Source organism: Aethalodelphis obliquidens, unplaced genomic scaffold (genome assembly GCF_003676395.1).
Source record: "Aethalodelphis obliquidens isolate GAN/ISIS:26980383/991018 unplaced genomic scaffold, ASM367639v1 scaffold4, whole genome shotgun sequence".
Lineage (NCBI taxonomy): Eukaryota > Metazoa > Chordata > Mammalia > Artiodactyla > Delphinidae > Aethalodelphis > Aethalodelphis obliquidens.
Window position 1 is genome coordinate 61,176,287 of NW_020837948.1, and position 27,101 is coordinate 61,203,387.

At 40.7% G+C, this 27,101-nt stretch overlaps 1 protein-coding gene across 1 annotated transcript in view; it reads right to left on the reverse strand.

The window, feature by feature from the left end:
- The window catches only part of MAP1B (microtubule associated protein 1B), a 94,114-nt gene that overhangs the window by 61,572 nt on the left and 5,441 nt on the right, over nucleotides 1-27,101 (reverse strand). The window contains exon 2 of the mRNA XM_027100877.1: nucleotides 23,324-23,425. Within this exon, the coding sequence (XP_026956678.1) occupies nucleotides 23,324-23,425 (102 nt within the window). The remainder of the gene's footprint in view (nucleotides 1-23,323; nucleotides 23,426-27,101) is intronic.

Below are 27,101 nucleotides of genomic sequence, written 5' to 3' on the forward strand. Positions count from 1 at the left end.
ATTTGCGTTCTTGTTTCCTCACAAAGAACTTAATACAGAAAGGATCTATTTTCCTTTCCTATTTCTCTGCAAAGAAATGTGTAAGTGATATTTAATAGCTCTCAAGGTTAGTTAATAGTTTTTCTCTCCATTCTGTGCACCTCTTTAAAAAGCTCTATACCAGGGTTCTTCAAAATGAAGTTTGCAATATGGTGGTGTGGCAGGAAATCACATTAGTGAGTCGCAACCAGTATTTAATAGAATAGAATAAAATAGAAGAGAAAACAATCCTAACGCACTGAAACTAGGAAGGACAGGTATTGTCTTGTGAGAATTTTATTTCTATTTTATACGTATTCATGAGTCACCACATATTTTTTCTACTGCAGTTATGGTAAAACAAGTCTATAAAACATTCCCATACATCTCTGAATATAAGTTCGTCTGGGTTAAACGATAAAATCTCCTGCACTGGGCCCTCCTTATGTGCCAGTGTGCTTACTGGATGCAGATCCACGGCCCCTAAAGTCTCAACTCTAAAACCACCTCTACCATTGATGGGATGAAAATTAACTTGATAATTGCAAACTTGAAATGTTTTCTTTTTCCTTATGGTTTATTACAGGATACTGAATATAGTTCCCTGTGCTATACACTACGATAGGATCTTGTTGTTTATCCATTCTATATGTAATAGTTCGCATCTGTTAGTCCCAAACTCCCAATCTATCCCTCCCCCTGCTCCCTCCCTCCCCCTCGGCAATCACAAGCCTGTTCTTTATGTCTGTGAGTCTGCAAACTTGAATTTTTATATAAGAAAAACATATATTGTTAAAGTATACCAGGTCTGTTCACGTTCTGTGACATATCTCTGCTTTCATTTTGTGAGCTCCAAGAGAGAATGAAACTGCCTTTTTTACCCTCGACTGCAGTCCTTCTCAAGGATTTATGTCAGAGTAACTTATTATTCAAAAATGACAGGACCAGGATTACATCAGACGCATCTGATTCAAGGGTGTGACCCCAAAGGGGCCTCAATCTGCCTCAGCATTGGCCAGACACCACAAGAGACTCACCTTATAGGGCTCAAAACTGTATCGGAATCCAAACTGCAAAAAAGAATAAACATCCAGCCCTGGAAGAAAACTCAGAGTTCAGAAAGCTTGGTGACTTGCCCAAGGTTAAGTACAAAATGTATCAGCACAGCAGCCAGAAGGAGAACACAGGCCTCCAGTACCCAGCCCCAGTGCAATGCACCTTAATACAGATTAAATATGGAGGCACAGACTGACCCTAGAGGTTACCAGAGCTGGAGAAAAGACACTAGTGAGTTTTCTCCTCTGTTGGCTGTATTAAGTATTTACCCTAACCTCCTTAACGCAAACTGACATCTGTGGCTTTTAGTGCCATGTCATTATTCCACTTTATACTGGTTTGAGGTTTCTGAGGTTAGTGTTCGTAAGAGCTTCCCAACCTCCGACTCAAATGAGCTCTATTTTCCCCAGACATATAACTTACTACTGAATCTCATTTCCATGAGAATCACAAAAGCACTCGTGACTCATGTCTCCAATGCTAGGCTTCCCATTTTGGAAAAGTCTTATACTTTTCCCTCACTGTAACATAGCACGTGCCCGCTGTGTAAAATGTAAAAACTACAGAAAAAAGATAAGGAAGACAATTAAAATAACTTGTTGACATATTAGTCAGTGATAACCCATATTAAAAATGTGGGTGTATTTTGTCTATGAATATACAAAAATTCTTTCGGTACAAAATTGTGATCAAACTGAAAAATACTTTCATATATCCTGCCCTTTTCACTCAACATTACACATCAGTAATGATTGTAAAGATTCATTAAATACATGAATCAGTAAAGATTCTTTAAATATATGCTTCATAAAACGGGCCAAATGTGGCATCCTGCTGATGAATCATTATCCATTACACCATTCACTATTACCGACAACTTCGGGGGTTTTTTTTTCCCGGTTTTTCACATATATAAATAATGTGGCAGTAAGCATCTTTTTACATAGGTTTGTGTGTGTGTGTGTGTGTGTGTGTGTGTGTGTGTGTGTGTACATATCTCTGCTTATTTTCCATAGAACAAATTCTCTGTGGGGAATTACTGAGTAAAGGGTGTGAGTACTGTTAAGACTCCAGATATATATTATAAAATTCCATTCCAGAAAGGTTATTTATACTCAAAGAACAAAATATGAAGCTGCCTATCTTGTCCTCTTTGCCAATCATTAGTATAGTTTTTTAAAGCCTTACAATTTATAGGTAAAAAATTGTACCTCATTGTGTTCATTTGTATTTCTTAATTGATAGAGAGGTTGAGTGTTTTTATGTTATTGGCCATTTTTTATCCCTCACTTTTTCCTGACCCCCCCACCAACTCCCTGCTGTGTGTGTCTGTGTACATATGTGTAAACTGAATGTTCCTATCTACCCATTTCTCTACTGAAATGTTAAGGATTTACTTTTAATTTATAAAATCTCTTTATATAATATGGATATTAAATTTTGACTGTTATATTTTGAGCAAATACTTTGGGAATCACTTTTAACTCTAAAACAATTTAAAGTAACAAGATGCATTGGTTTTTACATTGTTACCAGCATAGCAATAACTCATGCCACCTGCTGGTAAAAAAACAAAACAAAACAGAGGACAATTCTCCATGTTTCCAAGACAGGATGCAGAGTTAAGATAGGATGCAGAGTTAATACTTTTTCCACGCCGATTATATTAAAGTGTTGGAAACAAAAGACAAATGGTGGACTGGAGCGATTTATGACATTTCACGCACATGGATCTTATGACTAAAAATATCTGTTCACTAAATATTTTTAAGGTTACTTCACTTAAACAGACAAGCTTTGATTCATGTTAGATATCATTAAGAGAAAGCAAAGTTTAGTTCTGAAGCCATCTCTGGAACCAATTTTAGACACAGGTATGCGTGCCTTGATTTAAGGAATCGTGATAATTGAAAACCCAAGTTTAAATATCAGATGAATGGAGAGAGGTAGCCTTATTATTTTTTTTCAAAAGGCATTTTTAGAAAGAGGTATCTTCAGACCAGAGCTTCTCCTACACCATGATATGCACTAGCTACAGATCATTTAAAATTAATACAGGCTTGATTTGGCCAGGCCAATTAAGGGAAGATGCTGCCGCTTCATTTTGGATGAAGACGGGTCTTACCAGTTAAAGATCAGAAGGTTTTCATGTAATTCAAATGAAAAATATGGTTTAATGTGTGGTTTTCATGAAACCACAATTATGGAACACCTCTGTTGCCTGTACGTCTCGAGGAAACTGATCTGGGAAATACAATCCACTCCAAGGTTCTACAGAAACAGGCTGTCAAGATGATCAACCACTAAAGCAACAGGGCCAACCAGTCACTGATTTTACTCCTATCCATGGAGGTCAACAGCCAAGCTACAGGCTCTATCAGCAAATGGTCTGTCATCCCTAGGAAGATAAATGGAAAAGCTGCTTTGTAAAAAAGCATCCTAATGAACGAACTGAACTGACTTTGTGGAACTGTGAATTATCTATCATTCAACCCTTGAGACTGCTGCTGTAAACGAAAATGCCAATCACTCTAAGAACCCCACTGATTGGCTGTGCCATAAGCACAGCCTTCAGTAACAGTAAAGCACTCGGTTCTCTGGGTGGAAGAAGACGCAGAAATCTGAATCTCTCTACAACTTGTAATGACCGAATGTAAAATACTCAAAACTGAATTCAATACACTTTTAATAAAATAAATTTTTATATTGTGTTTGCAAAAAAAAAAGATTCACATATTATTCACTCATCTTGGCAAACTCTAGACAAGATTTTTCTTATAGGCTGACTTGGACTCAGTAGACAAAATTTGTAAGTCTGCAGTTTATAATCAGGGGAGAATGCAAAACAACTCAAGAATACCCTCTAATTGGAAGGGAAGGGAGTGGCTGGCCAACAATTAAGAAGAGAGAACAAAGCATTAGACCAGGTATGATCTGGGGTATCTGAGAATGTTTCCCTTTTCCTACCATCTCAGCTATCAGGTCTGGGGAGATGGGGGGCAAGGGGGTGGAAAACAGATATTTAATTATCCTAGTACCATGCTGAGAGCTTGGAGAGGACACAATGAGGCACTGGGAAGATGACCTAACTGCCCCACCAGCCGCCCAGGAAAGAGCATCTTGCCACCTACAGAGAGCAATTTCAACTTCCAAAAGCAACTGACAATTTCCTATTTGTAATATGTCTCCTGGGAATTCCATCTACAGGCGGGTAACTTGTGGTAAGAGACTTGCCCTATATTTCAGATAATCTAAGGAGTACTGGAGGTGGGGGTGAAGGAAACAATGGCAAAGTTCCATAAATTCAGTAGAGAAACTCAGGGGAAACTCAGAGAGAGCACATGTACCCAGGTACGTCCAGGGCAGTAACTGGCACTTCACGTCGCAGTTAAGTGCTCAGCACGAGTCAGTGCCTTCTCCCTTCTCCTCATTCCACACGAGGGCAATGGGAGAGGTGATTCAGAGGGTCTAGTTCTTTCTAGAATACTCACGCAGAGCTTGGCACATCTAGGTTCCCTTCCAGCACAACAATCAAACACATTGACCTTTGGTCAAACCCAGCTGTGCTACACCTCAAAACCACGTGTGGTTCAGGATCTTACTTCTAAAATGTCATTCTAACAAGCAACAATCAGCTAGGTAATTGAACCTGAGAAGTCAGATGAGAAAAAAGAAACAGCTTACCAGCTACCTTTCAAAGCAAGACAAAAATGAAAATGGAAAGGTCCCAGGGCAGTGTGGATGGAAAATTATCACTCGGCAGGAGGGCCTGATTTGGACTGGATTCAGCCTTCTTCACAGGACGACTCTGTTCCAAAGAAACTGGATGCTAAGAAAATTCTGGTGTCCAAATATAGAGAACTGAGAAACATTAGAAGGGTTTGAAAATCTCCCAAGAAAAATCTGTGAGAACTTCTAAAAATTCTTCCAGTGCTGTGACAAAATTCAAAAAGACTGAAATTCCAGAGCCTGTCTAATCCAGGGACCCTCGATCTCCTCAATCTCACGGCTCCCAGCCCACGCTCCAGGGAGAGAATCTAGACTGACGAGAATCTAGGTCTGTGCCTGCAAGACGCTGAGGGAAATGGTGAGACAAAGGACAAGAGGAGGTTGCCTCCTTTACTCGCTCGAGTAATAAGGCCACTTCAGAACTATATTCTGGAAGGACATCATTTTGGGAGATGAAAACCAGCCGAAAGGTCCCAGGCACAGCCCTGTGAGGTGCAGGCACTCCTGCTAGTTAACTCGACTGTACAGATGAACAAACTAAGGCTCAGAGCGATTCAGCTGGCCGAGGTCACAGAGCTAAGTAGAAGCCAGAGCTGGCGTTTGAGTCCAGCTTTCCTGATGCAGAATTATTGGTAGTTTGCTCCAAAGGAGGACAGGACTCCCTTTCCCAAGCCTGACCATGACTTTCTTCCTATGCTTATTTTTGTTGGAGGACACTGAAAATGATTGATATAAATTATGTTCTCCTATGGACTCAGCTCTGGGACCAAAGCATCCTTTGGCCATTAGGCCTCTCTCCCTGATTTATTTTTTCCACATGGGAAGGGAACTAAGCTTTCCCCTAAGATGTAAGGAATGAGACTTTAAGACATCCTCGATCAACGCCATCATGAGAAAGGGAAACATTTCAGAGGTGGGTGGGACCAGCCGCCTGCAAACCCTTTCAGCTGTAGCCACAGTCTTTGCTTTCCTTCTTTTCAGGAACATTTTCTGCCGCCAGGCCCAGGCCATTGTGGGCTTTGAGAAGAATGATATTCTGCTTTTGTAAGAAAGGGAGCAGATTTCCCAGGCATGCTTTGTGTCCCAGACTCTTTCACTAATTGATAGAGTAGCGCTACCGAGCACGTTCCCATTCATGCAGTCAGCGCATGTCTGTTTCTACGTTCTCAAGTTTTTCTTGTTTTTTTTTTCCTTTTTAAAAATTTATCCTATGAAGTAAGACAACAGTTCCTGTTAACAAAATGAAGTAAAACCAAATTCTTCTTAATGAAAACGAACATGTCAGTAGGATTTCGCTCTTCATGCTAATCCCCTGTTTGACGGGTGATGACATCATCCCACAGAAGCTGGGGACAAATGTAATGTCCGCTGTAATTACAGGCTTAATAATGCAGAGTGATGGAGGCGCTGGGAGGGGCAGGCAAGCCCTTCCCACTGGGCCCTCTCTGTGAATACAATGGGACCCACGAATGCAGTGGTGGAGTCTTGCTGGGACAATACCAAAAGAAGCAGAAATCAAAGCACTACCTGGGCCATGGGTTCAGGCTTGATTTTTCTGATGCAAACTTTACGTCCCCAAGATACCACTTAAATAAAACTGCATTTTTCTCATTCAACCAAGGAGAACTGTAGCGTCACAAAAGACAACATGTACACACATAAAACACTCACAAACATGCACAAACTGAAGGTAAAAAAGAAAGCTGTAATTCACAAGGTTTTCATATAGTGACATAAGAATGAATGTAGCACTTCATTTGGCAGAAACTAGAAGTTGCAGGAAGGAATTTTCTAAACTGTAAAGAAGAGAGGGATTTACATAAACTTTTGAAATGTGTAAAGCCTTGATTAGATAAGAGAAATAAAGATATTTAGCTCTAGGGAACTTCAAGTAAAGAGAACTGATAATGTTATAAAGAAACCATAAGCGCAAACAAATTATGCTTGAATAATACTGTAGATTTTATGAGTAGCAAATGTTACAGGTCATTTGAACATTACATCAAGATGAATCAGCTTTTCCTGCTAACATTTCTAATTCATTTCCTTGAACAGCAGGTTAAAAGCATTAATCATTCATAAAGTTTTCTTTTAAAGCACTTTTATCTAAAAATCCCTTTAGAAAATATAACATATTTGGTAAAGAAAACTATTGGTTTATAGTACAGAATTCTACACATTATTTAGAATAAGAATGGTATGCTGTTTACCATGAAACGAATCAAGTTTACCAGAGGATTTGTTTTGTACAAATGACATGTGTAATTCTCTCTTAAAAATATGATTTTGGGGCTTCCCTGGTGGCGCAGTGGTTGAGAGTCTGCCTGCCGATGCAGGGGACACAGGTTCGTGCCCCGGTCCAGGAAGATCCCACATGCCGCGGAGCAACTAAGCCTGTGCGCCACAACTACTGAGCCTGCGCTCTAGAGCCCGTGAGCCACAACTACTGAGCCCGAGTGCCACAACTACTGAAGCCCACACACCTAGAGCCCGTGCTTCACAAGAGAAGCCACCGCAATGAGAAGCCCGCACACTGCAACAAGGAGTAGCCCCCGCTCGATGCAACTAAAGAAAGCTCGTGTGCAGCAACGAAGACCCAACGCAGCCAAAAAAAAAAAAAAAATAGTAAATAGATGGCCATATGCTGAAAGGTGGTGGGTAGAGGGGTTCAGCAGGGGCCGGAAGAATTGCACCAAAGGGAACTGAAATAAATACACATTTTTGGACATACTTGAACACACTCTCCACCCCAGAAAAACAGTACCTATATTAACAATAGCTAACGTTTGTGGAGCACTTAGTATGTTCCATCTACCACTTCCATGCTTTACATGTCCTAATGCCACCAAATTTTCATAAATCCTCTGTAAGGTAGATTTACAGATGAAGAACATAAATCCCCTAAAGGTGGGGTTTATAGATGAGAAAACCATGACACAAAGAACTTAAGCATGAGGTGAAGCTTGTATTTGAACATGGGCACTCCAGCCCTTGAGTCCCTGCCCTTCACCATTTTGCTGGATTCAAGAAGGTTAAAAAGGTTTTGACTCACCCTTTCAATATCTGCCCCTAAGTCTAGGATGCAGAGACCAGAAAAAGAGGTCTTGGTCCCTTACTGCAGGGTAACTGATAACTCTGTTCCCACTGCTCCCTGCCCCCCTCCCCTCCAGCTACTCACCTTCAGAACCCAGCAGACACTGGGGGTAGAAAAATATTGCCATCTGGCATTACAACCTGAGCTGAATGGTTTCTCAGGAAAAGCACTTGCAAGTGGAAGCAGAGAGAGGAAGAACTCAGAGAGCAGCCCATACTGTACACGATCTTCCTAACATCTTATTTGTACAAAGCAGAACTGCAGCTTCCATCTAGTTCTCTATCAGAGGCAGAAGCTCTGACAGCAAAGACACACCATCGTTTCTCAGGCCTGCATCCCAAGCCACATGCTGGACCATGGACACGGGGTGGGGATATGCACCTGAACCTGACTTCCAGGCTCTACTTATGAAAGGGTGAAACTGTCAGCACCCAAGTGGGCAGTGGGTATCAGTAAGTAGTCTCCACAACCCACTGTTAGCCAGTGCTGTGCCTGGACAGACCTTTCTCTGTGTTATAAGAAGCAGAAAATAAATAGAAAAAAATGGGACCTTTGAAAAGAGTCTGCAGCACAAGAAAAAATGAGCACTGTTTTGAGGCTTGGTGGAAAACCCTATCTCTAAAAATGACTTTCCACAGGGAAAAAAATAAAATTTTAGAAAATGACACTCGATACAAAAGATGGCAGACATCATCTCTGTGAAATGACAGTGAACAATAAAAATAGAATGGGCTGAATTATAGGTAGAGATTGAAAAAGAAGACAGTTGGAATTAACAAAATAATTCTGGGAAAGACGAAATGCAGTAGCAGAAATTAAATTGGCAATAAAGGGCAGGACAAACCCTGTAGAATACTGACCGTGATGTACAAGGCAAATGTGAGGTGTTCTAGAACATGTGGCAAAAGATCAAAGAAAAATGATGAGACAGAGGATGAGTATAAAAACAACTTATACTATTATAAGAATTATATACATATTCTTAAGGCTAAAATCAGAACGGGAACAGAGACAATGACAAGGATATATGGAAAGGAACTTTGCACCTGAAAAAAGACCAAAGTCTGCAGTCTGAAAGGGTTCAAGAGTATTTCAGAAAAAAATAATGAAATATACTTCTATCTCAATATTTCTTTACAACATATTTTAATTTCAGATAGCGTCAGAAGAGCAGCCAAGATCTGGGAGTGATCAAATGACTGGGAAAGTTAATCTGAACGCAACTGAATTTTTAACACCTTCACATAAAATCCTATGTAGAACAAGAAAGCCTGTTCTATACTAGACTTGATGGGAAAGTCGGGTTTTCTTTTTCCCAATGAGGGACACTGGTTTCCAATAATACACAGATTGTTGCTAGGTCATATCCTCCAGGTTAAAGCAAAAATATTTTTATACTTCATCAAGTAGGGCCAAGAGATATTAATTGCCATGCAAGAGGAGAAATGGACATTTAAACCAGAAGGTGAATGACAAATGATCAGAGAGGTGATGCGAGGAAGCTGCTTATAATTGGCCTGAAAAAAAAAAGAAAACATCAGTAAGGGATGTCTGGCCTAACAGAGCCCTACAATGACCAGGTGAGTATCCCTGAAGGAGGCACAGGGAAGATGCTGGGAAGAAGGTACTGAACGAACCTCTAAGAACCATGTATATGAGGGATGTTCCAGAGGGACTCAGGGACCATAATTATTTTGCAACACAAACCTTTAAATTCTGATTCAGAAATTTTGGTTGCTTCACTTCCCTCTCGTTGGGAGTTTTGCAGCCCAGCAAATTTGTAATTAAGCCCACGCTTTTAAGAGGCCAATGAATATTCAGATAGCTCTCTTTTACTTCCATTCTTAACTCAGAGCAAAGTAGTGGAATCCTTACAAGAATGTTAGTATCTTCACAGAAATATTTTAAAATCATGTCTATTTAATTGTTCCTATATCCTGAGAAATGTGCTATTGTAACCTCACATTGATCCTTGTGAAAGTCAAGAAATATCTGTATACTCTAGAACCTGTAAAACTAGGTTAAATTGCTAATGTTGCATTCAAAGGGAAAGATAAATACGGTGTCCAATGTTTTATAAAATAAAAAGCATTCATCACGCATCTCAGCTCTACAGTTCTCTCACTTTCCCCTTATAGGTCAGTTTCCTCTCTTATATCCTTATATAGCACCACCTTCTCTTCCCTAGTACTTAGCACAGATTGTGATCCATATTTACATGGCTATTTGATTAATATCTGCCTCCTTATCTTGACTGAGAGCTCCATGGGAGACCATGTGGGAGCGGATTTATTTATTTTGCTTATTATCGTTAACCTCAATATTTGACACAGGACCAGCCCCATCAGACAAGCAATATATATGTGAAAGGAATAGACTGAGTGTATATGTTTTTATGCACTGTTCAACCAAGCAAGTTGTTGTATCCTAAGAATCCCAAAGCACTTTATACTAACAACACATCTTGCTTCTACACGTTGGCTATGCCTACCAACTTTCCAGGCAAACCATTTTTTTCTAACACGTAAATGGCTTTTTTCACTATGGGTTGGCATTATATCAGAGTACTGAACATAAAAGGAATCTCAGAGGTAATGAAACTGAAGTTAATAAATGCTAAGTAATATGTCCACAATAGCACAATCTACTTAGCAGTAAAACTGGGATTGGAACACATTTTCTATCCCTCACCTCCACCCTCCAAAGATTCTATCCATTGCTTCTCAAGACACTGGCTCTTAACCAGAGCTTCTAGGTTACCAAGTCTCTGAAAGTAATCAATAGTTTGTAAATAAACATTTTGCCGCACCTCAATGTTTAAAGGAAATCTGCAATAAAGAAATTGTTTGCTATATAAGTAATCACTACAAATTTTCAGATTTCTTACGCAGCTTATTTGTCAAGCCTGAGAGCTAATTATAGTTTCTCAAACCCATGACACCTCTTCTTCATTGTCATACACATACTAAGCCAGTATTACGTGCCAGGCACTGATCTACGGTTCTTTATTAAGGGACATTAGCCTAAGGCCTCCTTAGTTCTGTGGTTATGACCTAGTTGCATTCCTTTTCTCTTATCATTCAGTTGCGACTGGGAAAAAGCCATTTCTGAAAAGTTAGAATCCTGAAAGATTAAAAATCTAGCCCTACAATTACTTGACTCAAGGTCTTTGGTCTCCATTTTTTTCATTCGAAATAGGTTTTTGTTTGGTTAGTTGGTTTTTTTTCTTTTCCTTCTTTTTAAGTCGTAAGTTAGAGCCTGGGTTTTTTTGTTTTGTTTTGTTTTTTAACAACTAGTTTCGTATTTTTGATGAGTCTGCTAACCAAGCATAGAAAATCCATTTGCTGGCTAAAGGATCCCAACAACAGAAATTTCTATCTGATGATGGAATCATATTTCTAGATGACCCCAGGGTGAGTCAATTTGCCAAATGATTTCATTTATATTTATATGCTGGAATGTTATTCCAAAGGCTCCGCATAGTCTCTGTTCTACGTATAAAACAATAAAACGAAAATAAGACACAGTATAATAATATGTATAACGAATACATAATATAATGCTTCTTTAGAAAGCAGACAACGATCTTGTCAGATGTTTTAAAATAACCCAAACCGGCATTATCTGTAGAAAAGAAAACTGTGATTGGAGAGTGGAGAGGGGCATATTAGGAAAAAGGGTAAGAAAAAGAAAAGAGAAACGGGGGAAATAGATGACATTAGATTAGAAAAAAAAGGCTTGAGTGATTGATACAGATGACAAAACAATGGAAGTAAAGGAGGTAAACCCACGTGAAATGTCACTTTTTCATCAACGGATATCTACTTGCCTCTTGGAATGCTTCTTTAAAGAGGAAAGATGTTTTTGAAATAATGTAAAAGCAAAGTCATTCACGCACACACGTATAATTACATATGTGCATGGAAATGTTTACACAATTTTAGCCACACAACCTGTCTATTCCCAGATCCAAAGCTATTCTAGACCATCTAAAAGCACAGGCCATAAGCCTTTAAAAATAATCTCACTTCTCATTTCCTTTACCACTTGGTTGGGTTTTTCTGTTTATTAGCTCATGAGGAGGGAGATGGTGTGATGGAGAAGACAGTTCTCTATTTAAAAAATCGTGTTTTCATGTGCAAGAGACATAGGAAGCAGAAAGGAAAAATGGCTAGGACTTAGGCGTGGGGTGTAGTAGTTGTATATATAACAGGACAATGTAAATGCAGTGGGCTAACACATATTTTGCAAAGTCGCATTTTGTAAAGCTACCTAGAAGACTGCCGTCGTCTCTTTCTCCGCTCTCCCCTTCTTTCCCTACCGCAGTTCTGAGTTCCACTGCAATACTTAGATCCAATAACTCTTCTTCAAAAGCAGTATAACTACCGGGGATATCCGATGTCTTATATAGAAACACAATCATATTAGTATTGAGGTGGCCATTTGGCTAGCTCAACATAAATGGTTTGCTCACTAATATTTCAATAACAAGAACTTGCTTCTAATCAGCACACCCCTGTGTAGACAGTGTAGTTACCACTAGCGTTTGTAATGAGGACCCAAAGCACAGGGGAATTTCCTCCTGAATTATCTAAGGAAGACTCACTTAGATTGTTCTGAGCTTGGGTTCCAAGTAGGTGGCAAACAAAGTGTGTTCTCTCGTGTGAGTGCATCTCTCTTGGCCCATGCGTCAATAAAATGCCAATATTTGCCCCAAAGGTATAATAGTTATTTATTAAAAACTCCCTCTGAAAATATCACCATAATCGGAAGGAAAAAGGAACAACAGATTTCTAAGGGCATGTTTTCTATACGTTGTTTAAATATATCCTGAGCTAAAGAAATAAATTTGGTTTAGGAATTCTAATTCTAGATAAATTTGAGGGTATATATAAAAGAAAGGGCTGTATAACTAGATTCTAAAACTTTCAAAGAATAATAATCCCACAAGGAATTACTGGCAACTCTCTATTACGTAGAATATTTGATTAACCAGCCCACCAGTCTTCTCATCCATAGAGATATTATCAGTAATGTCTTTGGTACAAAGATTATTTCATTTGGGTTTTAGAACACTCTGTAAGGTTTGCTGTAAAAATATTACACATAGGTCTTAGGGAGTGAACTAAACATTTTTTGCAAACATGATCAAATTAGGGAGAGGACAGATTGAAATCGTTACCTCAAAGGTTATTAGATACCAAGAGTCAATCACATGACACATTACCATAAAAATCACTTTCCCTTCTGGACAATCATGGCTTTCTGATAATGATTACCTGCATGCAAGCTGTACACTGTCAGTAATAATTTGATTTGAGCATTGCTTCCCAAAGGTGTTCATATCTGCATGTACTGACTTGTTAAATTGTGTTGTGCTAATTGATGGTTCACAGGACAAGATATGCATAGCTGATCATGCTTATTAAAACGCAGGCCATTCTCAATTATCCAGAACAAACGAGGTCCCTGGCACTTTTAATACACTCAACCTACAGATGATCCCCAGAACTCAGGAGGCTGAGTCTTCAGCCTCCTTCCAAAGATCTGTGAATAAGTAACTAATCTGAAGCTCAATGCAGCACCAAACATCAACGTGGAAATTCTAATTTTAATGGGAAAAAATGGAGCTATTTCCTATTTGGCATTATGTAGACCAAACACTCAAGAATTTGACATCTGAAATACTTTCCATGCAGGTGTTTGGCATCGTGCAAACACGATTAAGTTTTGTCTTGTTTGGTCTGTCTGCAAGGTAAAGACAGATGGGAAAAGCCAAGGGCCAAGAATTACCAAACTGGGAGATCAGCCTGAGTGTCAAAAAGCCGTGCATCTTCCCCTAAAATTAATAATCCTAGCAGATGCGACAGGCAGATTTTCTAAACTAAATTTGTTCACTGACATTTTAAAACTTGGATTAAAAGCCATTGTAAGCTAAACACAGAACAGGACAAATTCCCTTCTACATTTCACAGATGAGACAATTTAGTAAAAATCCATGAATCATGGAATACAAAAACTGGAAGGGACTCAGAGGTCATTTAGTCCATCCTTTCCCAAATTGTGTTCTAGAGAAATTTAGATCCCTGGGAGACAGCAGCGGTGGAAGTGACAGGTCAAACAGGTTAAGGACATTTACGGTTATACAAAACTAAACAAGTTTATTTACACGCAGTTACATACCTTATGGCTCCTCAAAACACAAGATCTAGTATGCCATAGTTCCCAGATTTATTTCACCATGGCATTCCTCCCCACTGACTATCTATTAATATTTTAGAGAACTAACAGTTGGCAGAACAAAGCTTCGGATACCCCAATCTAGTCCAGCCCCTTTGTTTTGCAAGAAGGGGAAAGGCCTCATAGCAACTTTTCAGGGGGCTACGTGGGCAACAGTAATTTCAGGTGTGGCCCAGAGCTGCTGACTAGGTCAGGCTTCGAGGACTCTCTGGAAGGGGGTGGTCCTGGGAAGCAGCTCACAACAGACGTCCCCTCCCTGCTCTCTCCAAAGTGTCCCTTCTAGCCTCGGGGCAGTGAACCGATTACTTCAGATTTATTTCCATAAAACCTTTCACTGCCACAATCTCTCCCAAGTGTCTTCAGAGTCTGCCAATGGATAATTTTCCAGCACTCAAAGATGAAGACAATTTTGAAATCAAGTCTCTACATTCAGTTCAGCAGTTCTGTTCTCACATGCTCTTTTTTTTGGGAAGGGGAGGAGAGAGGGGGGAAGGAATCCTAAAAGTTTCAATCTTTTCATAATTAAATTTAAGGGCTTACAATGTAGCTCCAAACTAGGGAATAATTAATTCAGTGTGAATCCAAATTTCTCGATCACAGAGGGAATCCAGTACATTAGATCTGTTGTATTTATGCCTCAATTTGTACAGATAATAAGATTTTAGTGCATATTTTTATGCCTGTATATTTTTTTAAATAGCTTGAACAAAAAAATTTACAGAAGGATTCTCTCCTGCAAAATTCTCATTTGACACATTATTATACCCTGACTTGTTCTGTTAGTTATCTTATTTTCAGGCTCAATTGTAAACAACTCCCAGGAACTGCCACAAAAATATTTAATGACTGGCTGATATGACGACACCTTCTAAAAGACATAATATGAAAAGATTATCTCCTTTCCAAATATGATAAGGTATTCCTCCCTCCATCTCTCTCTCTCTCTCTCTCTCTCTCTCTCTCTCTCTCTCTCTCTGTCTTGGATGCACACAAACATTAAAGGGGAAGAGTTCCATCAATCAGTCTTCATGCCTATTTCACTGGTCTTTTTCTTTACACAGGTCTACACTTCCAGATGGGAATTTAGAATGCAGAAAACAACTGCCCCAAATGGCTGAGGAGCTCTGTACCAAGAGAGTGTCGTCAGCCTGAGATGCAGAATTTATGCCGTCTTTAGTTTTATGGCTATCAAGTTAGCTTGCCCAAATGTGACATTTCCACCGACTGACATCTCCGGAACCAAAAAGCAACGTCTATATGGATCAGTATCCTAGGGACAAGGTGCACCAAAATGCGGTGCTCCCTCAGGGGAGCAGCTGTCCCTTCCCCAGACTCTCCATGGGAGATGCAAACAGGGAATCTATGAATTTCGTCCAAAATGCTCCACTGTGCCTCACTTACTCACAGCCTCCAATGAAAATCAGTTTGATCAGGAAAGAAAGGGCCAGCAAAGGGCAGGTTTAGAGGGCTTTCCAAATCAAGGCGATCCAGGGATGTTCATATTTTATCTCAAACCCTCAGGTAATTAACTCCATAAGGCAATTTTTAGAGGCAATTCAGTTTGCGTCTTTAAAATGAGCGATGCTGTAACTGCGGAAAGCAGCCACATTTCATAGAACGCCACCTTCCCCAGGCTTTTAATTCTCATTTTTAATTAGATAATTTTATTTTTAAATCATATCTCATATTGCATTTTCTGCAAGCAGTCACCTCTCTAGTCCTGACTGTAGGCAAGGCTTCGACATGGGTTAGAAAAGTTTATTAAAACATTATTTTCGTCTTGTGTTTATGTTAATTTCTCCAGTCCCTGTGGCCCAATTTTAAGTGCACGTCCCCAGGGGCACTTCTTACTTTCTCACATTTCTCTAGGACCAAAGAAATCTGACTTCACATGCAATAGAAATTACCCTTAGACCGTGGCGGAGAAAACAAAAGGCGTAAGCCCTGGAGTATGATGTTTGCAGATACTTGATGGTTGCCTGGGTAGCGTTTAATTAGGCTTGGGTTGCGGCTGGGGTGGGGTGCTGGTACCTGGGTAACCTCTGTCACTGTGACTCAATCTGTGGTTGAACAATCAAAATGCAATGCTTGTTATGATGTCCATTTCTCACCCCTTGCCTTCTTTAGGAATTTGACTAAATCCACCCCCACACCCCGCCTCGTGTGTCTGTCTCTCTCACACACATGGTTTTTAAATTAAGGAAACACTCTTTGTTAGTGTCTTTTAAAGCTGTGAATGACATATTTTCCCAACTAACTTATAAGCAGTGGGGATACCTAATTCTTCCATAGGTCCCTTTACAAATTCCTTGCTTATTCCTAAACACTCAGAAATATTACTTGACTTTTTTAAAAGAAATCTACTAGCTTATGCTTTATTCCTCATCTTCCACCATCATTTCCAGCATGTTTTCATAGATGCTGAAAAAAACATCCTACAAAAAAAAAAAAAAAAGCAGGCAGTAAAAAGTAAAGGGACTGTACTTGCTGGTTGCTGTGTGGTGTGCTTTAAAAACAAACAAATACACACCCACCCCAGCAACAAATCTAGCAAAAACCATGGGCTCTCTTTGGTCTCTGGAAATGAAGACAAAAGCACTGACATTCAGCGTAAGATGCCGTCCTTGGTGGGCGACGGTAGCAGCTGTTCTGGGATGCACCGAGAGAGATTTAATGGCGGGGTTACTGACAGCCCCCAAAATGGCTACTGGGCCCAGGCAGCCAATTTTCTGCTACCTTCCTGCCTATGCTTGCCTACGTTGAGTGGTCCCGCAGTGCCCATTAGGAACTGCTTGAGAGCCATTACAGCCGGCAGAGTAAAGCATCCTTCCGACTCCGAAAAAAAAGTGAGATGAATAGGTATTTCTAGGGTGGTCCGAATGAGCCATCATTAACAACCCTGGGGAATGAAGGCATCTGCACAGGGCAATGAAACACCGTTTTATTCCTCTGGCCACACTTGCACCAGAAAAAGAAAAAAAAAAAATCACATGCGCTGTAAGGATCTATGGATATAAAGGATCGCCAAATTTCAAAGCTGAGCAAACTGCAAACCTCACAGGAATTAACGCCTGTATTGCATACACTACCAAATTCTGGATCTTCTCCTTGGAAAGTCTGGCCCTCTCACTGTTTCAAAGGAATGCGGACGGAGCGGGGGGTCGAGGGGCAAGCAGGCAGTTTGGGGCAGCGTGTGAATGGGAGCACTTGGGTGGAGCATGAAGCTGGAGGGGCCGGGAAGGCTGAGGGCAGGGGGCGAGTGGAGAAAGGCGAGTGATTTGCATTAAAATGGGAGTCCCCTTCCCAGGCGGGCGGCATTGACCTCAATGGATGTTAAGCAGAGGTCTGGTTACTTCAACAAAACTAAGGCTCTTTATTTGCCATTTTCTTCTAAGACCAGGATTCCTGCCATAACCTCATATGATGATGCAGTGAGAAAAGATGAGCCCGCTGGGCGTGTGAGCAAGTGCCTGTACCTGTGCGTGTGCACGTGAGAGAGAGAGAACAGGGGATAATGCATCTGCTTTCCCTCGGAAATCACAGGATCCCTGAGGGTCGCGTCAGCCTCTCGAATGCAAGTGAACGTGTATTTGTGTGCTTTATCTTTTAAAGGTTGGGAGCAGGGCTGAAAACACATTCATTACTGGCTGTTACAGAGGGGTTGATGTATTCTAGGCACATACAATTAGGCTCTAATTCTGTGCAACGACAGACTAAACATACAAGTCTAGACAGAGAAAGAAGATGAGTACCAACATTCTTAGACTTTTTCTAAGAGCATTTTAGTATTTTCTTATCATTCTACCAGCAAATGTTGTAAATCCTTGACTCTTCAACGTGAAAGGGATTCTCATGACTTAAATTCAAAGGGCTTGATTTTAATTCTCCGTCAAAAACCAATCTTGAGGCAAGATATTTTGAGCAGTCACTCAGCACAAATCTGTGGTTTATTTACCTTCCAGAGAAAAGGCATGGATTCTAAAACAGAAGCACCCATATACACATCACAAAGTCAATCACACCACGTGAAGCCTTTTTGTGAATGCGATCTAGGAGTTATAAAACGAGTGACAAAATGTAAATGTACCAAAGTCTTACTACTATTTATTCAGTTGACTAAGAAAATAAGCCATAAGAAATCTCAGTTTCTTAAAACTGGAAAAGTCTATAGTCACTTGTTGTTTGGAGAGAAAAGAAGAGAGAACTGAGGGGTAGGAGGGATCAGAAGACGTCGCCCGTGGACAGATCATCACAGCGAGAGAGCAGGCTAGCAATCTCACCCACCTCAGCATCCTCAGAGGGGCAGCAACAGGACCACTTTGCACATGGTCTTCAACCCTGCCCTACGGTCCTGCTGTGGCAGCACCTTAATGCGTCACCTCCATTTCGCTCTCACACCCAAAGGACCTTCCTAAACCCAGCCAAAGCATGTTGCTGTCTCCTGTACACACTCAGCAACTATGTGCCTTCTGATAATGTCGATGGCAACTGCTTCTCCGAGAAACACCTTTCATACAAAGTTTTTAATGATGAAAAGGAAGCCAGCCAATATCTAAAGCCACTCTTTCCCCTAGATAATAATAATCACCAAATATACAAATCTGATGGATTTTCAACAAGGGCCACAATTTTAATACTAGCTGATGTTTATTGTTTTCCCATGTGATAAGCACTGTTTCAAGATCTTTATACAAATTAATTCACTTGATCCTCATGAAAACTCTACGAGGTAGAAGTGATCATCTCTGTGTTACAAACAACAAAACTGAGGCTTAGAATGCTTAGGTAACCTGTCAAGAGATCCCACAGCAAATAACTTTTAGAGCTAGGATCCAGGATCTGCATCGTGCTCTGTTGCTGGTGAGGATTTGGGTTAACAAAAATGTTGAATTATTTTTCTAGGCAGAAGTAGCAAAATGATGGAAAAAGGACTGAAATTCATTTTCATTCTGGTGTCCCTTGTCCTAGGAATGCTCTGTATTTGTTTGTTGTTTTGAAATGATGTTTGTCTAACACAGGCAATCATGGGACACTTTCTAGAACCCTAGGATATAGTCCTCTCTATTGTTAGGGGCAGACACATCTCAAGTTAAGTTAGGGAGAGAAGCAAACAGGAATGGAGTGTGAAATAAATTCCATTCAGCATGGTAAACCTAGCTCTACTCTCATGGTAAGATTTATCAAAATGATTCTCATCCAACACAATTAAGGTACAAAAAACATACTGTAATATATAAACAAAAATTTACAATAGTATTTGAATTTGTACATATAAGGAAATATATGACTATTCCTCTATTTTCAAAAGACTCAACTGTTGAACTTTGACTTGAGTGAAAAGACTGGGGGGTGTTCATGAAAGAATACATAACCTTTTCTCTCAAGATAACTGGTCTCACTTGAACCCTGCTTAGATGTGGCCAGGAGTGGTGTTACACCAGGGCTAATCAGCAGAGATCTGCCCTGGGAACAGAGACATCTGCTGAAGGATATTGAGGAAGTCAATGCTGCAACAGGTTTGAGCGAGTAAGATGACCCTAGATGACTGACTATTCCAAGAATTCGAGCATGCCAGACTTGGACGGCACTTGGTGATCCCAGAGCTCACATTCTGGGGAACTGGGGGACCCATCACCTCATTATTCATAGTAGATGACCTCCACCTCTGCAGAGAAAGCAACATATTCCAGCTTCCTGCTCAAAGGATATTTGTTCAAGATGACTAAGCCATTCAATCAGACCTGCAATCCTGAAGAAATAGGCCAACTGAATCTCAAAACCATGTTTAAAAACTAGTACAAGACGTAAACTAGTACAAGGGAACAAATCTGACAAATCTGGTTGTGCTGTTCGCATGAGCTATTAGCTGCGTTTGAGGCTATCACCAGTCTTTTATAAGGACTCTCCAATTCTTAAAAATAGCAACAGGGGTATAGTGGCATGAATGCAAAACAGATATATGGGCAACCCTAGCTCCTCACCTACAGTTGGCCCTCCATATCTGCGGGTCCCACATCTGCAGGTTCAACCAACCAAGGGTTGAAAATACTTTTAATTCCAGAAAGTTCCAAGAAGCAAAACTTGAATTTGCCACAGGCTGGCAACTATCTACATGGCTTTTAGGTATTGTACATTGTATTATAAGTAATCTAGAGATGATTTAAAGTATATGAGAGGATGTGCGTAGGTTATACGTAAACATCATGCCATTTCATATAAGGGACTTGAGAATTCATCGGATTTGGTACCCACAGGAGTCCTGGACCAAATCGCTACAGATTCTGAGTGCCCCTATACTTGTGTCATCAGGGAGGGCAATGAATATTTTATTAAAACTCTGCCAGCCTAAGCAAAACAAAAACACTGTCTGGATTTGATGCAGGGTGCTAGAGTTGATGCTAGTCTGTATATGACTGTTAAATGCCTACTCTTCTCACAAGAAGACAAGAGTAAGCAGAGCAGTGGCTGTGTTTTTTTTGTTCATCACTGTGTTCACCTTCCCCACCCCACACGGCCTGGCACACTGTAGGTGCTATTTAGGTATTTTTTAATTGGCTGAAGGGACAGCTTTATTTTTTTAGAGGATTCAACCTTCATCTCGTTCCTTGCCTCTAAGTTAACTCAGACTCTTGAAACTCTAAATGCAGAGGTTCCGCTGACTCCATTTTAGGGGCCTGAGGTGCAGGCATTCGCTTCTACAGACTATCAGGGAGTGGGGAAGACACACTAGATTTGGAGCCACTTAAAAAACAGATCTCAAATGTTCCCATAAAACCCTTCAGTTCGTCCAGGAAAAGCTAAAGACTTCTTTGGGTCCAATCCAGCGATCACCCTACGATCTCCGCTTACCCAATCTGGCACCCTCATCCTCTAACGTAACATCTCTTCTCTCTAAAACACCCTTACTTACCTGAACTGAATCTGACGTGTGCTTTTAACCTCTGCTGTAGTCTTGGTTAGAAACCTTCACCCCGCTCTGAATGCTTCCCACACAGGGCCTCACCCCCATGGCGGCATTCTGGATGCTCGGTTCTCAGAGCGCAGGCCCAGCCCCGCACAGCTGCACTCTTAGGCTGGGGAAGGAAGCTCATAACCTCTTCCTGGACCTGGCAAGAATGGGAGGGTGCTGCGTGTCCAGGCGCCAATCTCTAGACACAGAGCCTAGCACAGCACTGCTACAACTAGGTCGGTAACCAACCTTTACTGTGGGTGACAGCAGGAAAAGAAGGGAGAATGGGCTACATGAGCCCATGGTAGTGGTTTGTGGGGGGACCTGACCTTCCTTAGTCCACAAGAGTCATACTAGGTCCCTGGTTCAAAAATGGTTAATTCTTTAGCAATTCTTGCAGCCTTTCATTTCACAATATACTGTCATTCTATAAAGTCAAATACAAGGATGAAGGAACACAATGCAAATCACAGGATTCATTTACCAAAAAAAAAAAAAAAAAAGTCATAGCAAGAAAGCCAGAACAACCTACAGAGAAAGGATAAAAGCTTGAATTTTACATTTTGAAACATACTTGTTCGAAAAGGGTACTTCCCTTATTTTTCTTTTCGTGAGATGAATTCAAAAGTCACAGAAATGTGCAAGACATAAAAATGCAACATAACAACGAGAGAAACAACCATATACTGTACCTTTACTTCAGCAAATCATGCGCTGTCTGATAGTCTCTGGATCATTCTTTTTGCTCGACGCAAAGCTACAGAGCTGATTTTCACATGGCTTTACAGCAAGTTTAACTTTTAATGAACCAGTTCTTGCTAAGTTTTTCTGAACACATGTACTCAACTCCATGCTTGAAAGCTACAATTCATTTGATAACTGAAAAGTAAGGGATTTTATTCTAATAGCAAACTCAAAGAGAAGAACTATCCCAGTCTCATGGGCATACTGCTGTAGCCAAGTGTGATGCATGAAGGCACTGACGGTCTGTAAGTGATTTCCAATCTCAGTATGTACAAGGCTACGTACAAGTATGTACAACGATGTAATCAGTCAAAAAGGCTGAATTGGGCTTCCCTGGTGGCGCAGTGGTTGAGAGTCCGCCTGCGATGTAGGGGACACGGGTTCGTGCCCCGGTCCGGGAAGATCCCACATGCCGCGGAGCGGCCGGGCCTGTGAGCCACGGCCGCTGAGCCTGCACGTCTGGAGCCTGTGCTCCACGACGGGAGAGGCCACAACAGTGAGAGGCCCGCGTACCGCAAAAAAAAAAAAGATTTAAAAAAAAAAGGCTGAACCTCCTTGCTGGTTTTTTATCAACGCCAACAAAATTTGCAATCATACAACAAAATCATGTAAACAGAAAAGGGTGTTCTCTCTTTTACATAAAATTTAGGTGGTATTTAAGAAATAAAATGCAAAACAGTACATGATAGATCAATGGCAGAGCTATTGAAAAACACACCCCAGGTTTAGAGTCTTTATGGGCAAGTAACTCTGTTCATAATCCTCAAATGTGACTAAGTGGGAGAAGTATGGGTCACAGCCCACATGAGGAAGACAAGGTGGGTGAGTCTGCCTACATCCCCAGGCCTAGAGGCACAGGTAGACTACATCCCCAGTGAAGCGGCTAGTTAGCGGCAGCATCTTCATAAATGACAAATGTTTGTGTCCTTACCTTTAATTATTCTGTAGTATTCTTTTCATCTCTGAAAGAAAGGCTATTTTAACAGTAGTTTGGAATTTCAGACTCTTTTACCCACACTAAGAAAAGTAGGTGATAATGCAATGACGAAAATGATAATGTGTATTTCATTCAGATAGAAAATGCAGTAAAGCAAATATTTCATTTTCTTGAGAGGGAAGGGCAGTTATGAAATTCTGGGAGCATCCAATTTGTATTCATAACTTCATGTGAGTAAAATTAACATTTAAATAGTTTACAAACCCTTAAGCTCAGAGTACAGTGAGATAAATACGAAAAAAATTTTTTAAATTTACCCTAGAACTTAAAAACTTTTAAGACTCCACAAAATGGAAACCCACACAGTGACAACTTAAGAGTTAGCTGACCTTCCTAAAATATGGCTTCTTGCTGACCTAGTTGATAATAACAAACACAAAGAATCCTTTAGCAATAAGAGGAAATCTTTTCCATGCCCCAGGCAAAGCTTTCCAGCCAATGGCCTGTTTCTCGTCCTTTCAAATTCTACCTTGACTAATACTTAACTAAGCCTCACCTGGAACTTCAGGAGAGAATCTTGCAGAGTGTCGGGATACAAAAAGTTTCAGTTCTTGATCCAGGTTGCATTCGATCAGGTTTGTGTCCCATGATCGGATTCCTAAGGAAGGAAAGGAAGACAGATGACAGATCTCCAGTTACTCATTTCGAAGTGGTTTGGAAAACATCACGGTAGCATTTCTCAAGCTTTAAGGAAGGATGTGGAAACTCCTTTCCTGAAGAGCGTGGTGACCAGCAGTGGATGCCCACAAAACGGGAGGGCCGGGGAAGTCTCTCCACCAGGCCACAGGGGAAGGATAACTAGCAGTGTGGACTGAACTCCTGCCTCTCATAAAATGTAAATGCAGCTCTTCTGGAAGAGTAAAGGAAAACAGTTATTAGGAAAATGACAGGCTTTACTCCAGGGTGGGAGTAGAAAGGACAGGAAGATGGTGAGCCTGTAGCAGTTAGGGGGCTACCAGACAATTGCTAGCTTTCCCATGGTCCGCTTGTACGTGGCTAGAAAATGTAGAATGAGGGTGGGGAAGCAGAGATATGGAGGCTGGCATTCAAGTCCAGGGCTCTGTTTTTAAAGGTTTTTGCAGTGTGCATATGCATTTTGTGTATCTGGTAACTTTTCTTTACCCCTCGCATTTTTGACCTTGATTTCTCAACCCCTAGATATCAATCAAAATTTGTGTGATCTCTGCTAAGAAAGCTGGATCTCAATCTTAAAAGACGTGGCCTCTCTGTCCTCCCAGGCATTTACCTGACTGGCTTGGCAGACAGCTCTTTCATTCACAATTGTTAGTTGTCCTGAATTTTCTTATCCAGAGGCAAAGAAATGTGGCAACTTTTTATACTGTATAAAACTTCTACAGAGTTGAGGGCCATGAACTGTCTATTCCCACAAAAGTTCAGGCTTCTGTTCACAAGACTGGAAGCTGGGGTGAGGGGAATACGAGGGTAAGGAGTGCTGACACCCTACCTCCCTCATCTCTTCCTCCTTCCTCTCTCCTGACCTTCCAAGAGAGATGGCTAAAGGGTACAGCAGAGGTGGGAGTCCTGGGAAGCAGGCCAGGCAAAATTGGGGAACCACAGAACTGGGAGCGTGTGTTTGTTTTTCATGTATTTTTATATCTTCCCAAATAGACGGCTCATGGTAGAGCCATTATGTAGGTAGTATCCTAGATTGTACCCCTGCATGGAGCATCCTCCATTGCCGGAAACAAACCTCTGGAACAACTATCATTATTGCCTATCTACTAAAGGCAGGGACTTGAACGTCTAGGGGTACCACACAGGTGAACTATCTCTAAATAAACACTTGGTCATTTAATCATTTTTGCTGGTCATTAGTCATGCATACAGACTTGGAAGTATAAATGGCAGTGTGTTATTTAAACACACCTCTCAAATCCTTAAGGCATACGTGCATTTACCCCCATTTAAATCTTGTTCAGTTTTCCTGTCTTGCAAAGAATGAAGGTAGATACACACACACACACACACACACAACAAAGATTCTGGAAACTGAGTTGACTGCACATCTAAAATATCTTCAGATGACACACCAAACATCTTTACGAATATGAGAAATATTTTCAAATAGATGTACATCTACTACATAGAGGGAGAAATTTCTCATACAATCTTTGGGAAGAATTCAGGTGTGCAAGAGTTAACATTCCTAAAGAGAGGCTAAATTACAAGGGAGAATTTTATGGGTCTCCCTGGAAACATTAACAGCCTCAGTTTGCATTTGTGCTAACGGAGTATTTAAATTTTAACAAGAAAGGCATGTTGTGATTTTGCAGATCTTTTCCGTGCAGAAATGATACATGGGTTTTTGTTTGTTTCACAGAAAGCGTGACAGGTCGAGAGGCCTGAATTCATCAGAGTATTTTACTTCCACGTATATATACTATGTATTCAGCTAGCATGGAAAATCATCGAGCTCCTGTCTGAGCTGCTTAATTGGAAATTGGTGACTGGATTATCTGTGCTCCAGGTCTGAGCTCCACTTTGCCTTCAGGCTTGTCAAGTAGGGTCAATAAAGTTAATAATGAACACATGTATTAAAATTAAATTTGCATAATTTTTCTGCCTTTGTTCTAAGAAATGTCTGAATTGCTACATTATTTGAATGGCTTCATCTAGAGTTATACATAGACTTGTTCTTAGATTGTTGTTTGCCATTTTTCCCTTGGCTTCAATTAACTTCAATGTCATGACACATGCAGTTAAACATTTGCTTTTTATTTCATAAACTCCTGGTTGTATGATTTGTGATTCAGCAATGGAAAAAGTATGAAACAGTAGAAAAACCATTTAGTAATTTTTAAGTTACATTAGCAAACAGCTGGTAATGTAACTTATACTCCCAGTGAAATTAAAAATTCAGGATTCTCTTTTCAAGGGAGCAATTTCCAGCCAAATTACATCTTAACGATGCATCATCACTACTACCACTTATAAAATAAAGGTTACAACGGATTTACTAGTAATTTTAGTTGGAAAGGAAAATTTTGGAACCAAGCCACTTTCTATACCAATTTTAGAAAGAAAAGACTGTGTAATTACCTTGTACCTTCTACTGGATAATGTTAGTCAAGGGAAATACTGCTTCTCAATGAAGATTCATATTGCACTTAGTTTATATATCGCTCCTTTGTGCCTAAGAGGAAGCCAGCAGTGGCCTCTCTAAAGCTCACAGGACAAAAAAATGTCTTCTTTGGCTCTTCTCACATAGTCCCCTCCCTGAGTTCATGGCTGGAGGGGATAGTGGGGTGCTGGTAAAGAAGGTCTGAAGAGGCTTTCAGAAGCAGGTCATCCTGGTTTCCAGTGGGCAGTAGAAAAGCCATGGAATTTCCTGGCCCTTTTTCTGACTATCCCCCAGTCCACGCCGGGTCAAGCTCTTCCCTGGGCCTCTGCTTCTCCAGCAAACTCTATCATGACTGTGCCCTTACAGGCTTACCCAGGTGGGGACAAAACAACCCCACCAGTTGGAGGAGATCAACCTCCACTTTTTAAACTGGGCCCAGAGAACATCTGTCACCCGTGGGCAGCTGGCCTATGGCTAGGCATCCTGAGAACACCCCTGCCTAACCTGGCACTATCTTCCAGCCCTGGAAGCAAGTACCATCACTGTCTATGTGTAGCCTGATGACCAGGCGGGAACAAAGGATCATGGATTTCCATCTCAGTTCTCTGATTCCAGGGGTGGCAGTGCACAAGGGGAGGCTAAAGTGCACATAAAGTTGACAGATGAAAAAAGGAGAAAAGAAAAGGGTGTGTGTGTGTGTGTGTGTGTGTGTGTGTGTGTGTGTGTGTGTGTGTATTGTTGGGGGGTGGGTATCACAGGACAAGTCAGGGTGAACAATAAGGAAGAACCAGGTCGCCTTATATTACATAGGTTAGATCTTGCCAGGTTTACTGATCATGCAAGCATTTTGCAGGATTATTTAATAAAACCAACAATTTTTTAAAAACGCCTCTCATTTAAAGGCGAAAATCTATATCCTGAAATAAATAGATTGAAGAAAGCAGAAAGAAATGACCATGCATTGTGTGCTGAAATGGTACACGGATTCTATCTGACTGCTATTTGAGCAACTTGGTTTTCTTCCATGAGCTTTAGTTGCTCCCTCTCAGAAACAGACTTTGAATATTTTTTGCCCAAGTTCCTAAATTATTACTAAACTATAACCATAAGATTCTATTTTCAAAACTATGCTAAAACGTGATCTGAAGTCAGATTTGAATCATAAAGAAACAATTAAAACAAAGGAAATGCT